Raw genomic sequence first — 16,954 nt, 5'->3', positions numbered from 1 at the left:
CCCCTGCACCAGTTCTCAAGCTACACATTCATCTGCCTAATCTTCCTACTTCTATTTTCGCTCACACATGGCACCGGCAGTAGTCCAGAAATTACTACCCTCGAGGTCCTGCACTTTAGCCTTCTGCCTAACTCTCTATATTCACACTGCATGACCTCATCCCTTTTCCTATCTATGTCATTGGTACCAATGTGTACAGCGACTTCTGGATGCTCACCTTCCCCTTTAAGAATGTCCTTTAACCACTCGAAGACATCTTTGACCCTGGCACCAGGGAGGCAACACTTCATCCTGGCGTCTCGATCGCGGCCACAAAAACGCCTATCTGTACCTTTAACTAGCGAGTCCCCTATTGCTACTGCTCGCTTGCTCTTAGCCCGACCCTGTTCTACAGCAGAACCAGATGTGGTGTCACAGGCCTGGCTTCATCTTGTGAGTCTAATGCTGCAGTTCCTTTTTAATAAGACACGTTTTAAGAGTATTCACAGTCAAAGTGGCTAAGACCTGCAGCTATGAAACTTTATAACAATTGTTGCACCGACTTACATTATTTCTTGGTGAATCTGCTACTACGGGATCTTCCGCTGCCAGGGCTATGCTGCTCATCGCAATCACCAGCAGGATGCACATCTCAAAATACCGTAGGTTGACAATGTAATGGCATGCCCTACGAATACTAAAGAAAAAAGTAGTCATGAATGTACCATTATACAAGCATTCAACATAGCAACACATGGCAGTATCAATGGGTAGATTCTTAAACAGGTACTGTCATATTTTTGGCACCACTTGGTATCAACCACCTTATGCATAGTACTCAAGTACTCATTTCCTTCTCCCTTTTGTGCCAATATTTCACGCTATGGAGTGAATTCATAGAAATTACATCATGTTACAGTTTAATTAGTCAACAATTTTTCCTTTGAAGTCTGATTTCACACCAAACTCCAATGAGATTATTCTAAGCTACGCGCCTTCCAGCAGAACTGCAACCCAAAAGGAATCTCAGTGAACCATTAAAGCCTTTCTTTGCACCCTTTAATCTAATTAAATTAATTGGTAATTATTGACATAAATAGAATATACATCGAGCTTCACAGGCCAAGGTGTATATCCCTCTTGTGATGCTGAGGGGATTTTCGCAGTAACTTTATTGCAGTGCTAATGTAAGCCTACTTGTGACACTAATAAATAAATTAAACTTAAAAATGATCATGAACCAATGTGACACTATCACTTGCTCAACCTCTGATTGGAATAAGCTGTCAGCTGCGGGGGTGGGGGGGGGGTTCCCGATAGTCTCAAACTTAACAACATGGAGCTTGGGCAGGGTGCAGTCTCTGTAAACACCATGGTTGGCTAAATTGCCCCTTAGTGTCGGGGGGGTTAGTTGGGTAAATAAGTAGGGTTATGGGAATAGGGCCTAGGTGGGATTGTGGTCGGTGCAGACTCATAGGGCCAGGTGGCCTCCACTGCACTGTGAAGATTTTATAATGGCACCTTCCCTGAATCCAGGGAATTTTGAAAAATTAAAACCAACTATCTCATTAGCTCCTTCTTTTGAGGCCCGAGGGTAAAATCCATCAGGACCCAGAGATTTGTCAGCCCGCAGCTGACAAATTCCAGAACAGGTCATTGGATGGAGAACTGAGGAAAATACACTCATGATCTTTCCTTTCACCAATCCGGAGGATACTGTGACCAATTGCAGCATTGCCGTCATCAATCCAACTGAGATTAATCGACTCAGTACAGAGAAGCAATCAATTTTAGAAGCATATTGTTCTTAATTGTTTAACGATGCGTTGCCAGATGAGCTACATGGAGAACTAATTTAATTTTTGGGCAAACGCAAGACAAAAACGACAAAATTGCAGGTATGTTTAGGTTGAAGAAAAATTGCTTGCAACCCAACCAACTATAGGATCCCTACAGTGCAGAAGGAGGCCATTTGGCCCATCGAGCCTGTATTGACTCTCTGACAGAACATCCTACCTAGGCCTCCCCTATCCCTGTAACCCCACACATTTATCCCACTAACCTACACACCTTACTGAATTAGCACCATTTTCCTGGATGTTTGCACAACTCCCAGCTTGGGTCACTATCGAGTCCCGCCTTGGGTCACTATCAGTGTGGAGTTTGCACATTCTCCCCATGTCTGCGTGGGTTTCCTCTGGGTGCTCCGGTTTCCTCCCACAGTCCAAAGATGTGCCAGGGTAGTGGCTTGTCAAATTATAATGGGAAACAATCTTTTCATGCAGTTATGCAGTGATAGTGATTCTGACAGCTTGGATTAAGGGTGGCGCGGTGGCACAGTGATTAGCACTGCTGCCTCACAGCAACAGGGGCCGGTGTTTGATTCTCGGCTCGGGTCACTGTCTGTGTGGAGTTTGCAAGTTCTCTCCATGTTTGCGTGGGTTTCCTCCGGGTGCTCCGGTAAGGAATAATTGGTACTCCAGTGTAAGCTGCCCATACGCTTGGGCCCCTGGCAGTACTGGGGAGGAGGTGGGGCTATAAGCTGGCTTCTAAAAGAGGTGGGGTGGGATTTTACGACCTTGTTCGTCCCAAAACCATAAGTCATAATTGTGAAGGATGGATGCATGCTGACAACTCAATGGCATCCTTCAACAGGCCTTGTGTGCCATCTGGAATACTTTTCACGTTCTCATACAATCTATGGATTCAGAGAGTGGAGGCTGTTGAATCATCCTGACTGCTGCCGGTCTGTCCTCTATCCCACCCTCTGCTACTGTCTGCCAAAGCAGCAACTTGCATTGATGCAACAATGTTCACTCTTGCCCTAGCAACAGAAAAAAGTTTTTAAAAACTTACTTGGGAGTATTTCCTGAATGGCCCCCAGTGGTCCCTGGAAGGACTATTCATTTGGCCACTGAATGGTAGCACAGTGGTTAGCATTGCTGCCTCACAGCGTCAGGGACCTAGGTTCGATTCCCAGCTTGGGTCACTGGCTGTGTGGAGTTTGCACATTCTCCCCGTGTCTGCGTGGGTTTCCTCCGGGTGCTCTGGTTTCCTCCCACAGTCCAAAGATGTGAGGATTAGCCTTGCTAAATTGACCCCAGTGTCAGCGGATTAGCAGGGTAAATATGTGGGGTTGCGGGAACAGGGCCTGGGTGGGATTGTGGTCGGTGCAGACTCGATGGGCCAAATGGCCTCCTTCTGCACTGCAGGGATTCTATAAAAACAAAATACTCCGGATGCTGGAAATCTGAAATAAAAACAGAAAATGCTGGGAAAACTCAGCACGTCTGGTGGCATCGGTGGAGAGAGAAATAGAGTTAACTTTTCGAGTCTGTATGACTCTTCTTCAGAGCAGATAGAGTCATATTGGACACGAAATGTCAGTTCTGTTTCTCTCTCCACCGATGCTGCCAGACCTGCAGAGTTTTCCCAGCATTTTCTGTTTTTAATAACATTAAGCTTCGCTGGGTTGCCCTTGAGGACTGTGCTGTCACAGCACTAAGATTGTATTGGGGTCCTACTTGCATGAAAAGACCCAAATGTGGATAACCTAATGAGGTCTTTGCCAGTTTGCAGGAGAAGCACTGGACACCTATTTTTTTTTGGTTCAGTATAAAATCTCAGCAGCTGGCATTGGGTGAAAAGAGTGGGCCAAATGCTGCACAATGACTTTGGTCCCACTGAAATCCTGTACCCTTCAAAAGTGCTTCTAATTAGTGATTTTGATGCAGTGTAAGGCACTGAGGAACAATTTGCCTATAAGAACCTTTCAAAGCATTGAACCTGCAGCCTTGCTGCTATGTTTTGACTGCACTATTTCTTTTCAATTCTAATATACATGGCTGACGGCTCTGGAACTTTTATAATTGGTACTTCATGAATTCTTTATAAATATTCCTTTACAAGATTATTCAATGTTCAGAAACAAGAAAAGGGCATTAAGTCCAACAAGACTCTCTTTTGATTGATGCCACCACTACCTCGCTTCTCAGCGTATATTTCAACCCTTTCTCTGTCCAAAAATGTATCTCATATCCACATGGAGCCCTTTATGCTGCCTACCTTTTTTTATTCATTCGTGGGACATGGGCGTTGCTGGCTGGCCAGCATTTATTCCCCATCCCTAGTTGCCCGAGGGCAGTTGAGAGTCAACCACATTGTTGTGGTTCTGGAGTCGCATGTCGGCCAGACCAGGAAAGGACAGTAGATTTCCTTCCCTAAAGGACATTAGTAAGCAGATGGGTTTTTCCGACAATCGACAATGGGTTATCAGTAGATTGTTAATTCTAGATATTTTTTATTGAATTCAAATTCCACCATCTGCCGTGGTGGGATTTGAACCCAGGTCCCCAGAACATTAGCAGAGTTTCTGGATTAATAGCTAGCGATTATACCACTAGGCTATCGCCTCCCCATTTACTTCAACCATACTCCTACAACTCCAACAAAATATGGGTTCGCCCTAGACGTGAACCTATCATGGGATTCCCCCCACATCCCCCGCCCCCTCCCCAAGGGCACAAAAGTGAGTATATCCCCCAGGGGAGGGGAAGGTGGCTAGACAATGCCCCTGGCACAGAATGACATTGCCAGGTTGGCACCAGGCCGAACAGGCAGTGCTGACCTGGCAGTGCCAGGGGCAGACGCCAGTGGGAGTCTCATAGGGGTGCATTTATAAGGGGGGGGTGGGGTGGCGATTACAAGCCTGCACTCACCACTTGCGGGAATGGAGGCACGTGCTCAAAATCCAGAAAGCACGTTTTGCGTCGGCGCCAGTGGAGTGCCGTGAAACACGCCGTGGGACCGCAGGAAGCACATTTTAATATGTTAGCATATCATTAGCGAGCACTCTCTCTGGGACTTCTCCCCTCACCGGCTATTCCGCAGGTGCCGGTGTCACGACATGCCGGCACCATTTACAACAGGCTCACCGAGATGTGAACCTGTGGTGGAGCACTCCCTGGGAGCTTAAAGGTGAGCATAGCCCCTCAGGGAAAGGGAGACATGGCCAGGCAGTGGCCTAGCAATGCCCCCGGGCACTGCCCCTTGGCATAGGTTAGCATCATGCCCATGCCAACCTTGCAGTCCCAACCTGTGCCAAGGGCCAGCTTCAGTGAGAGCCTCATGGAGGAGGGATGGTGGGGAGGTGGGAGGTGATTTGATAGATTTGGTTGTGGGCCGGGAGCGAATGCAGGAGTTGTAGGCGATGGCCATTGGAGGGAAGGGGTGGGGGAGTGGAAGCCAGCTTCTACTTGGGGGTGGGGTGGGGAAGGAGCCAATGATCGGCGGGGAAGTGGGAGAATAGGCCGATGATCGGAGGGAAGCAGGGGGGGAAGAGAAGTGGCGACTCAGATCATGGCTGGGGAAAGGAGTCCCTGAGATCTCTGTGGTGGGTAAAGGGGAGGTCACCTTTTGCTTTGATTGGGGCACCCTTGAAACATGGCGCCCTGATCACAGGGCAGCCGGGCTTTGATGGCGTGTTGAGGCCCTGCCCCTCTACATGACGGCATGAAACACACCCAGTTGTTTTCTGTGACAAGAATGTGGTAAGATCTGGAGAGAAACACGCCATTTTCCACACCAGAACCAACACACTGCCATTTTTTGGCAAGAATCCCCCCCCGTCTCCTTGCATGGCAATGCATAATGAATAAATTGGCCATGGGTGGCTGTGAATAACATGAGTCAGACAAAACATTCAGCAGGGGCTTAGTTAAATTGCCACAAAAAATGACACTCAGAGAAACATTTTCTTCATTGTTGAAGCAGACATACTAAATTCCAAAATATTGTTTTGAGATAAATTACTGTTGCAGATTGAGGTAACATAAAAATAAGTTTATATTCTTCAAAATAGGTGAGGAAATTAAATGTTCAGTGAACAAGAAAAAAAACATAAAGAAGCGGTTAAGAGAATGACACTGACATGACAAGTTGTTAATAATTGTTGATTACTCTGGTCGTTGGCTGGAGTTACAGCAATGGTACTTACGGGTTCGTAGGGCTGAAAATGAACATGGAACTGTATGGCGGTATCTGTCTCGGTCCACTTTTGATCAAATCATCAGCATCCATGTCCTTCTTCTCCTCCATTTTTGTCACACTTTCCAGATCCACATCTACACTATTGACTGGAATAAACAAAATGAAAATGATGAGTCCATTGAATACCTCCTAAAATCTAGTAACAACTGAAGTTGGCATAAATGTTTCATGAGGTATAGTTACGTCAATTAAGCAGAAACCTTGTACAACAAGCACTATTAAAATATCATTTGCCAGGCATTAAAATGGAAGACAAGTTTATTCATAAATGTGTTTGGATCTTCCAAGCTAAGCATTTTGTACATGTTTCACAACAAACGTGCGTATAAAGCACATGTGGGAATTTGCCAACGAGAGCAAGCTAAGCAAACACCTCAAGGGCCTTACCTTAGGCCCATCTGTCAAATGTCTCTCTGCAGCCAAAGACATTGCAGTGTTAACTGCTGACAAGACATAATGCCCAGAAAATCAGTTCCCTATCAATTCCTCAGGTCATGTTAGCACTAGACCCTTTGTCGCCCTTGCGAGCACTTTCCAAACTCCTGGACAATGATTGCATCAGTGATCAACTATGTTTAAAATGGCATAACTGTAAAATCCCCGATTGTATAAAGGTTTAAGTACCACGTAATCCAAAGTAGATTTCAAATTTTATTGGTAGCTTGAAAAGGAACGAAAAGATATCTTACAACACTAGATTCTGTATAGGAACATAAAAGAGTCCAACACAAAGTCTCAACGTGATGTGACCCTCTGCGGTAATTTACAGGATGCAACCCACCCTAAATCTGCAATCAGCTTTAGTAGATTTTTAGCACAGGATGGGCGGCACGGTAGCTCAGTGGTTAGCACTGCTGCTTCACAGCTCCAGGGACCTGGGTTCGATTCCCGGCTTGGGTCACTGTCTGTGTGGAGGTTGCACATTCTCCTCGTGTCTGCGTGGGTTTCCTCTGGGTGCTCCGGTTTCCTCCCACAGTCCAAAGATGCGTGGGTTAGGTTGATTGGCCATGCTAAAAATTGTCCTTAGTGTCCTGAGATGCGTAGGTTAGAGGGATTAGTGGGTAAAATATATGGGGGTAGGGCCTGGGTGGGATTGTGGTCGGTGCAGACTCGATGAGCCGAATGGCCTCTTTCTGTACTGTAGGGTTTCTATGATTTCTATGATGATTTTAATCCTTCAACCAGAACTAATTACTCTAGTCCCATTTCCCTGTCTTAATTTATTTTTCTTTTCAAAGACTAATCAATTCTTTTTTGAATTGTGCTACTTTCAACATTAATAGCCATGTACTGGTAACACGGTGTGTGAAAAAAGATGATGATAATTTTCAGTCTATTCTCTATTTGCGCATGGGTGGCACGGTAGCACAGTGGTTAGCATTGCTGCCTCACAGCACCAGGGACCTGGGTTCGATTCCCGGCTTGGGTCACTGTCTGTGTGGAGTCTGCATATTCTCCCATGTCTCCCACATTCCAAAGCTGTGCGGGTTAGGTTGATTGGCCATGCCATGCAAAATTGCCCCTTAAAGTCAGGGGGATTAGCAGGGTAAATACATGGGATTACGAGGATAGGGCCTGGGTGGGATTGTTGTTGGTGCAGACTCAATGGGCCAAATGGCCTCATTCTGCACTGTTGAGTTTCTAACGAGTGGAAATGATTCTTCTGTCTTTACCCACCTAAACCTTTCATGATTTGAAGACTTCTATTACTCTGTAATGTTCTCCATGCCAGTGAAAAAGCCCTACATTCCCAACCTTTCTTCATAGCTGTAATGCTTTCTTCCTGGCTTTGCACCAGTGAGTATTCCCATGTGTTTCCTTCCGATTACTAGATGTGCAGAACTCTATGTAATGGTCCAAGTATAACACAATCAGGGTCTCAACATGTTTAAAGCAAACATCAACACTTGTTTCCTTCAAAAGGAACTGAATGGCTATGTGAAGCAAATAAACTTGCAGGCTACAGGGACTTAACAGGGGAATAGGACTGGCGAGACTGCTCGATAGAGAGCCGGCATGAACTGGATGGACTTCTATACCATCATGACTCCATGAGAGACGTCACTGCAGGAGTTCCCCAGGGTAATATCCTCGGCCCAACCATCTTCAGCTACTTCATCAATGACCTTCCTTCCATCAAAGAGTCAGAAGTGGGGATATTCGCTGATGATTGCACAATGTTTATTCCCATTCATTACTCCTCAGATACTGAAGCAGTTCATAGAGCGAGACCTCGACAATATCCAGGCTTGGGCTGAAAAGTGGCAAGTAACATTTGCGCCACAGAAATGCCAGGCAATGACCATCTCCAACAAGAAAGGATCTAACCATCGCCCCTTGCCATTCAATGGTATTACTATTGCTGACACCCTCCCTGTCAACTTCCTGGGGGTAACCATTGACCAGAAACTGAACTGGACCAGCCATAAAAATACTGTAGTTACGAGCAGATCAGAGGCTAGGAGTTTTGAGGACAATAACTCACCTCTTGACTGCCCAAAGCCTCTCCACCATCTACAATGCTACTGATGTGTCAGAAGTGTGATGGAATACCCTTCACTTGCCTGAGTGAGTGCAGCAACATTCAAAAAGCTCAATACCATCCGAGCTAAAGTAGCCCGCTTGATTGGCACCACATCCCCCACCTTAATCATTCACTCCCTCCACCACTGATGCACAATGGCAGCAGTGTACCATCTACAAGATGCACTGGAGGAACTCACCAAGGATCCTCCAACAGCACCTTCCAAAACCACAACCTCTATCGTCTAGAAGGACAAGGGAAGATGATTCATGGGAACACCACCACCTGCAAGCTCCCCTTCAAGTCACACACCATCCCGACTTGAAACTCTCTTGCTGTTTCTTCACTGTTGCTGGGTCAAAATCCTGGAACTCCCTCCCTCGCAGCACAGTGGCTGTTCCTATGGACTTCAGTGACTCAAGAAGGCAGCTCGCCACCACATTCTCAAGAGCAATTAGGGATGGACAATAAATGCTGGCCTAGCCAGTGATGCCCACATCCCATGAACAAATAAAGAAAAGATTCTATGACTCATTCGTTCTGTAGTTTTTGTTTAAATCGTTTCTATAAATAGAATAAAAAGAGGACCCAGCACAGAGCCAAACCATTAGAAAACTTTCATTTCCCTATCCTTTTCTTTTCCTTCTTCAGCCATATCTCCATCCACATGATTATGTTCCCTTTGATATCAGTATTGTAATTCTTGTAGCAGGTCTGATACCTTATTGAAAGCCTTCTGAAAATCCAAATATGCAACCCTCAGTGTGGTGTTTTGCAGACCCATTATGTGATTGTCTCAGACACGCTGCCATCCTCTTGCACTTCAAACTCCTGGACTGTGAGCGGGAAATGCTGATGAACATTTGGTGAATTTTGTACACATTGATTAAGATTGGGTGGGAAGGTCTAATGTGCATAGGTTGGAGGGTCTAACATGGTGTGACTGACTCTCTTTTCATGGCTGTACCAAAACATCCGCTTCAAGAAAGCGAGATGCTAACTGTTGGGTTTACAAGAGCAGACCCCCTCTTTTACTGCTGGCTTGTGGGGGCATCAGTGGTCAGCACTGCTGCCTCACAGCATCAGGGACCTAAGTTCGATTCCCAGCTTGGGTCACTGTCTGTGTGGAGTCTGCACATTCTCCCCGTGTCTGTGTGGGTTTCCTCCGGGTGCTACGGTTTCCTCGCACAGTCTGAAAGACGTGCTGGTTAGCATTGGCCACGCTAAATTCGCCCTCAGTGTACCCGAACAGGCGCTGGTGTGTGGCCACTAGGGGATTTTTACAGTAACTTCATTGCAGGGTTAATGTAAGCCTACTTGTGACACTAATAAATAAACTTAATCTCAATCATGGTGTGCCTATCTGATGGGGATGGAAAGGAAGATCTGCACGTCTCACTGGAGGTACCAGCATGCACTTGTCCAGGAGTGATGTTTGGCAGTCAGACAGGGGCTGATAGGATGCACTAACAACAATCTCCACAAGGAAGCCAATGTGTGGGTGGCAGCCCTCACTTTAAGGTAAGAATATTTAGGCTATAACATTGAGGCAAACATCAGAAGCTTGCATTAGCTTTGTCTTGCCACCAGAAGGAAGAATTGAAGGAACGCTGTTTGCCGACATCTTTCAGTCCTGACAACATGTGCAAACTGTGTCTCTCACCTGACCCCTAAGATTGAGTACAAGTCAGTCAACGTTCCAGATTCAAGTTTTCATCTGAAAGGACAAAATGGTTGACCTTTCAACCGGCCCATTACTGGTACTTTTAGGAATCTGAGTGTCCACTGTTGCTAGGTACAGCAGAAGAATTTATTTTTTCTGCACTAAAAATTACAACAGTGGCCGTTATTCTAAAGTGTGATAGAATCCCTACAATACAGAAGGAGGCCATTCAGCCCATCTAGTCTGCACCGACCACAATCCCATCCAGACCCTATTCCCGTAACCCCCAAGTGAACCACTACCTGTTGCTTTCTGATTGCAATTGTGTGAATGCCACTAACAAATTCCGGTTTCTAAAGAAACAAACAATGGACTATTCCTCCCTCTGTGCTGTGCAGTTTATTTTGCCACTTACTTGGGAATAACGTGGTCTCTCCAGGAGGAGCAGTGATGGTGACAGGGATGTTGACAGTGATGGTGTGCTCTGAATCCCTTGTTGGTAACGTCACAAGTTTAATGTTCTTTTGGTTGTCAGCATCCTCCGGTTGCTGGGGAACTTGCTTCAAACCACTAGCAGGTGGCAGTGCTGTGGTCCCCAACATGGCAGTGTCCGCAGGCACTTGACTCTCTCTGTGAAAATTGATGAAACATGTAAAGGAAAAGTTTTTATATTCCCAGTGGAGCATTAGAATCATAGAATCCTGCAGTGCAGAAGGATTTGGCCCATCGAGTCTGCAACCGACCACAATCCCAACCAAGCCCTATCCCCATAACCCCATGCATTTACCCTAGCTGGTCGCCCTGACACTAAAGGGCAATTTAGCATGGCCAATCAACCTAATCCGCATATCTTTGGACTGTGGGAGGAAACTGGAACTCGAAGAGGAAACCCACGCAGACATGGGGAGAATGTGCAAACTCCACACAGACAGTGTGGAGCCGGGAATCGAACCTGGATCCCTGGTGCTGTGAGGCAGCAGTGCTAACCACTCTGCCACCGTCCGCTCCAACCATTGTGCCACCGTGCTGCCCGGTTAAATGGTCACCGGTCGCATGACAGACAGAACTTTTTTCATTCCGTGTAAATGGCGTTAAGGGGAAGCTTTGACAAGGCAGCATCAGCTTAATAGGCAAGAGTTTGAAATTTACCCATGACCTTTACTGAAAAGTCATAATGAATGGATTTAACTTAATAATCAGGCTGTTCCACAATCAATGCGAGTTTAAAAAAAAAACAAGCCTTCTTCTAAAGTTATTCAATTTCTTTAATTCCTTACATGTGAGGAACACTTCACTGCAGAATAATCCCCATCTGACTCATCTAATGGCCGAGTAAGTTTAACCAATGCGCAGTTGGACACTATTATAGAAAGTCCAAGAAGGGTAGTGTTCAGTGGGTGTACAAACAGCTTTGGCACCACTGGGTTAAGGAGAGAAAGACTAAAAGAATAAAAAACTGAGAAGAGGCAGTGATATAATGATATTGTCGCTGGACCAGTAATCCAGAGACACAGGGTAATGCTCCGGGGACCCGAGTTCGAATCCCACCATGGCAGATGATCAAATTTGAATTCAATTTGTGGGCGGCAAGGTGGCACAGCGGTTAGCATTGCTGCCTCATGGTGCCAGGGATCCGGGTTCGATTCCGGCCTCGGGTAACTGTCCAACGTGTGGAGTTTGCACGTGGTCTATGTGGATTTCCTCCTGCACTCCAGAGATGTGCAGGTTAGGTTAATTGACCATGCTAAATTGCCCCTTAGTGTCCTAAGATGTGTCGGTTAGGAGGATTAGCAGGGTAAATATGTGGGGTTTACGGGGATAGGGCCTGGGTGGGATTGTTGTTGGAGAGTCAATGCAGGCTCGATGGGCCGAATAGCCTCCTTCTGCACCGTAGGGATTCTATGATTCTCAAAATCTACCCACTCACTGACTTTCTTTTGCGCCAGAATAATTGTGGGTAAATGTTGAATAATAATTAAGTACTGATCAACAATATTCTCAATGATTATGGTTTAAAATGCTTTGTAATTGTAATGTCATTACAGAAGAAATCCCTCAATTGGAATGGGTTTTTAAGGACACATCAATTCTAATACGACTCTTTTGGAGAATTCTGCTTCAGACCTCAGTCCATTTGATCTGCTACATTTAAACAATTACCCATTGATATATTGTGTTTAATTTCCATTAGCCTTTAGTGACCAAGCGTTCAGAGCCCTGTGGTTGATTTCAGGGCCTGGGATTTTCTATGCTGCTGGCATTCTGATCCATCAGCTACAGACACATAAATCCAGCTAACTTTGCAGCTAGACTAACATATGGGCTACCTGAGCAAGGCAGCCTCACACCAGAGATGAGAGCAAACTCAGCTATTGTTGGCTAATTGAGAAGGGCGGCACGGTAGCAGTGGTTAGCATTGCTGCTTCACAGCGCCAGGGACCCGGGTTTGATTCCCAGCTTGGGTCACTGTGTGTGTGTGTGTGTGTGTGTGGAATTTTGTATGTTCTCCCCGTGTCTGCGTGGGTTTCCTCTGGGTGCTCCGGTTTCCTCCCACAGTCCGAAAGACGTGCTGGTTAGGTGCATTGATCCAAACAGGCGCCGGAGTGTGACGACCAGGGGAATTTCACAGTAACTTCATTGCAGTGTAATGTAACCCTTACTTGTGACTCATAAATGAACTTTAAAACAGAGCAATTTCTGCATATCACCAGAAAGATGCTTACTTTGAATAGACTTCATAGAACAAAAATAATAAAACATGGGAGCATGAGGGGCACTGACCATGAACTGGTGCCTAAAATGTTTACTGTATACCACCCTTCAGTTTAACACACTCCAGGTCAGAGAACTGCGACTGGATTTTTGTGGAGTTGGGAAGCCCGCACGGACCTTTAGAAAACACAGGGAGGACCCAGATCCAAAGTTCTGCTCCATATATTTCTGATTGATCCAATTTGTGCGGAGGGGGAGGGGAAGTGAGTAATTCACACATGAGAAACCCCGAACTCAGCAGGGCCATTTTGAACAAACAGACCCCATTTTGGTTGTTGAAAGAGTCTTAACCCACAATATGGTCATCACAAATTGATGGAATAGACACAATTCTTCCTGAAGGTCATATAAGCTCTATTCAAGTGTCATGATTTGAAGTTTTTTAAACCCCCAGCTCTTTAAACAGGCTCAAACTGTGTGTTAGAGTTAAAAGAAATACCCTTTGCTGTACGGCTTTGATTGATTGGCCATCTGGTGTATGTTAGAAAGGGGGGTAGGCAATGGCCCAGTAGTATTATCGCTAGACTATTAATCCAGATACTCAGCTAATGTTCTGGGGACCCGGGTTCGAATCCCGCCATGGCAGATAGTGAAATTTGATTTCAATAAAAAATATCTGTAATTAAGAATCTACTGATGACTGCGAAACCCATTGCTGATTGTCAGAAAAACACATCTGGTTCACTAATGTCCTTTAGTGAAGGAAATCTGCCGTCCTTACCTGGTCTGGCCTACATGTGACTCCAGAGCCACAGCAATTTGATTGACTCTCTACTGCCCTCTAAGGGCAACTGGAGATGGGCAATGAATGCTGGCTAGCCAGCGACGCCCATGTCCCACAAATGAATTTTTAAAATATACCTTCCAGTTGTGCAATTTTAATAGATGACTTGTCAGGAAATGAGGGTAGTTTTAAATAAGCTATATTTGTATTTGTGGGCATTAGAAACTTTAGGTAAGTAAGTTCAATATTGTGTTTTTGTGTAAGAAAGGGTTAAAACCTTAGTTAGCTGCATGTTAAGCAATGGTGCCTGCATGTCGGTGGGTTTTGGTTTCATTTCAAACTATGCCTGTATTGTAATTAAAGGGGTTATGACATGAAAACAAATGGGGTTCAAGGAAAGACTAGGCAGTTACTTAGCAACTGAGACCCACACTAAAAAGCAGAAGCACTTGTGGTTCAGTCGAATCGAGGTATCTGAGAAGAAAGCAGCCCCCACAGACACTGCCATAAGAGAGGCAGGACGATGGAGTAAGGGGCAGAAAGCAAGTCCCAGATGCTAATGAATAAGTTCTTCTAGAAATCAGGGGATGGAAAGAGGAGTCCCAGGAAGACTGGAGTTAAAGGGACAAAGAACTGGAATCCGAACAAGGTACTGTTCACTGAAGTTAAAGGAAGGGACAGAAAGAGGCTCCTAGTTAAATGCAGAGCTGAGAGGAGCAGACCCTACAAGTTGGCTAGCAAGAAGCCAGACATCTGAAGTAATCTTAAGGTTGGTAATATCTTTGTACGGCCTGTGAAGCGGTGGTGATCTGTTGTTGTGGCTGGGTGCCTGTGAGATTGTGTGGAAGCTTGAATACACATTGCAATCTAAGGCAGAGGAACACTGAAAGATGGGGGCTGGGATTATACCGGCTCGCCCTGCCCACCGATAGGTGGAGGGAACTGGTAAAATCGCGCGAGAGCCGAGAAATCAGGATCATGCCCGATTTCCTGGCCGTCACGAATTTAAAAGAACTGGATTTCCGGCACGGTCAGCCTCTCACCGAAAATGGGTGAGAGGCTGATTAATTATTCAAATTTATTGAAATCTTCATTTACATGTGATTAGTGAGCTGGCGCTGAATCATCCGGGCTCACTTTCCTTTATAGCCTCGCCGGGAGATGTTCACTCCGGCGAGGAAAACACCTGCTCCCCATGAATGGGAAACAGTCGTGTTGGCCTCGCCTCCCCTGGAGGGGCCAAGGGCAAGGGGGGGTGCCCCTTGGGCAGTGCCAGCCTGGCAGTGCCACCCTGGCACCTTGGCAATGCCAGCATGGCACCTTGGCACTGCCCACTGGGCAGGGTCTGGAGTGGGCAGGGCCTGAAGGGGCAGCCCGATGGGGGGAGGGAGGATGGCTGCTGCACCCACTGCCAGTGATTGGATGGGGGGGGGGGGGGGGGGGAGTGAGGGGCTGCTGCCACTCTGAATCACGATCGGGGGGGGGAGGGGCACGATTGGTCTGGGTGGTGAGGGGGGGGATGATACATGTCTGTGCAGTGTGCCCGTCCCCCTCCCCCCCCCCCGCAATTGTGGAGGGAGGGAGGGGTTGGTTCAAGCCACCTGTGGCAGCAAGGGCCAGCTTCTTTGTCTGTCAGACCGCTGCTGTTGCAATTGCGCATGTGCTGAATCAGAGTTCTGCACATGCACATTAGCTCCCTCTGCAGGCTGTCTGGCGAATTAAGCCCAGCTCACTGCCTGCAGGAGGTAGAAACAGCCCAGACCATTTTTCAATGTCTAAGCCTGTAAGATTGGGTGTGAAAGCTCGCCCAATCAGGAACTCTCCCATTTTGATGCTAGCTGGACACTTAGGATCATTCTCATAAAATTCTGCCCTGGGTTGAAATCCTGGATGTTGATCCTTGGTGAAAGCATTGGAGAGAAAGCCTCGCGTGGGAGACATTTTTAAAGTGTGTCTTTCGAGGCTGGTTTGGAAACCCTCATGCAGAAGCCAGAGTTCCAGGGAGACCAGTTGGTTCACAGTGTGATAAGCATCTGGGGGATTCACTGAGAAATCCACAGAAGCTGTACTGGGTGGCGTCTGCCATTTGGTTTCAGAGTGGGGAGTGTCTGACCACAGTTGGCCTATTGGTTTACGAGGATTGTGTATGTATTTACTGAGAACATTATAGTATAAGATATATTTTGTAATTAATGTTATCCTTAAAAACCTGTGTACATCTGTGAAGATATAGGTGGGGCGAAGGAGTCTCGTATTATAGTCAACCTTTTCACGTTTAATAAATGTTTTATTCCTTTTATAACATTTAATTGGTAGTTCTGTGAGTCTGTTCACCCACGTCTCTAAACAAAAATAGAAGTTGTGATCTATCGAGTCAAGTTTCCAGTCTGGAAATAACATTCTAGAGTAACATCAGCTAGGATTGTAGCAGTCTTTGTTGACATTTCTGCAAGGACTGTTATTATACCATTATGAATGCTTGGCTGAGTGTCAGAAGCTATAATTGTCTCAGCAGGGGGGTTCTGAGTTCACAGTTTGACAGATTAAGAAACTATTAAAGGATTAGTTGCCTTTGATGCAGTTTGCTTATTTTATTAAAAGAGATTAACCATTTGAGGAGATTTTAAAAACTCTGAATGGGTTTCTTGAATATGAGTTTTTTCATGTTGAAATGTGTATGATTGAGAGCTGGATGAGATTGTTTGATGTTTTTTTTATCTCCATAGGTGGCATGGGATATGAGGTAGCATTGTAGGTATAAGGGGGAGTGAGAATATGAGTTGGCTTGGAGGTGACATTAGGTGTCATGGGTGGTGGCACAAATTGGCAAGGAAGTTGTGTGGGAGAATGACGGGTATAAAAGGTGGGTGGAGGTGTAAGGGGGGAGGAAGGGGTCTGAGAGGACTGAGCCAGGCCTTCTAGTCAACTCACTTTGCCTGTCTCCTTGGTCACATAAGGAGGTCAAGGAGACAATCTCTGCCTCTGAGGTTGGTGGGCCCAACTCGATCTTGACCCTGCCTCCCTGGAGTGAAAATTAGGTCCAAAGGGGCTCTTTAGACCAAGGTAGGGCTGCCGAGTGGGGAAATTGCCCAGCACAATCTACCCACCCTGGGAGTGAAAATCAAATACCTAGTGGCAGCATCATGCATGTTTGAGTGAGGCATATATAACATAGCTAGAAGAAGGATAAAGTCCATTCTGCACCATTACTATGGGCCCGATTTTACCAAAACTTCACGTCCGT

General features: G+C 46.1%; 1 protein-coding gene across 1 annotated transcript in view; it reads right to left on the bottom strand.

The window, feature by feature from the left end:
• cacna1ba (calcium channel, voltage-dependent, N type, alpha 1B subunit, a) overlaps window positions 1-16,954 on the bottom strand; it is a 664,407-nt gene that overhangs the window by 160,426 nt on the left and 487,027 nt on the right. Inside the window, exons 20-22 of the mRNA XM_078227596.1 lie at window positions 10,630-10,844; window positions 5,975-6,113; window positions 547-676 (exon numbers count right to left, since the gene is read on the bottom strand). Of these exons, the coding sequence (XP_078083722.1) occupies window positions 547-676; window positions 5,975-6,113; window positions 10,630-10,844 (484 nt within the window). The remainder of the gene's footprint in view (window positions 1-546; window positions 677-5,974; window positions 6,114-10,629; window positions 10,845-16,954) is intronic.

The sequence above is a fragment of the Mustelus asterias genome, chromosome 13 (assembly GCF_964213995.1).
Source record: "Mustelus asterias chromosome 13, sMusAst1.hap1.1, whole genome shotgun sequence".
NCBI lineage: Eukaryota > Metazoa > Chordata > Chondrichthyes > Carcharhiniformes > Triakidae > Mustelus > Mustelus asterias.
This window is presented reverse-complemented; position numbering and strand designations above follow the sequence as displayed.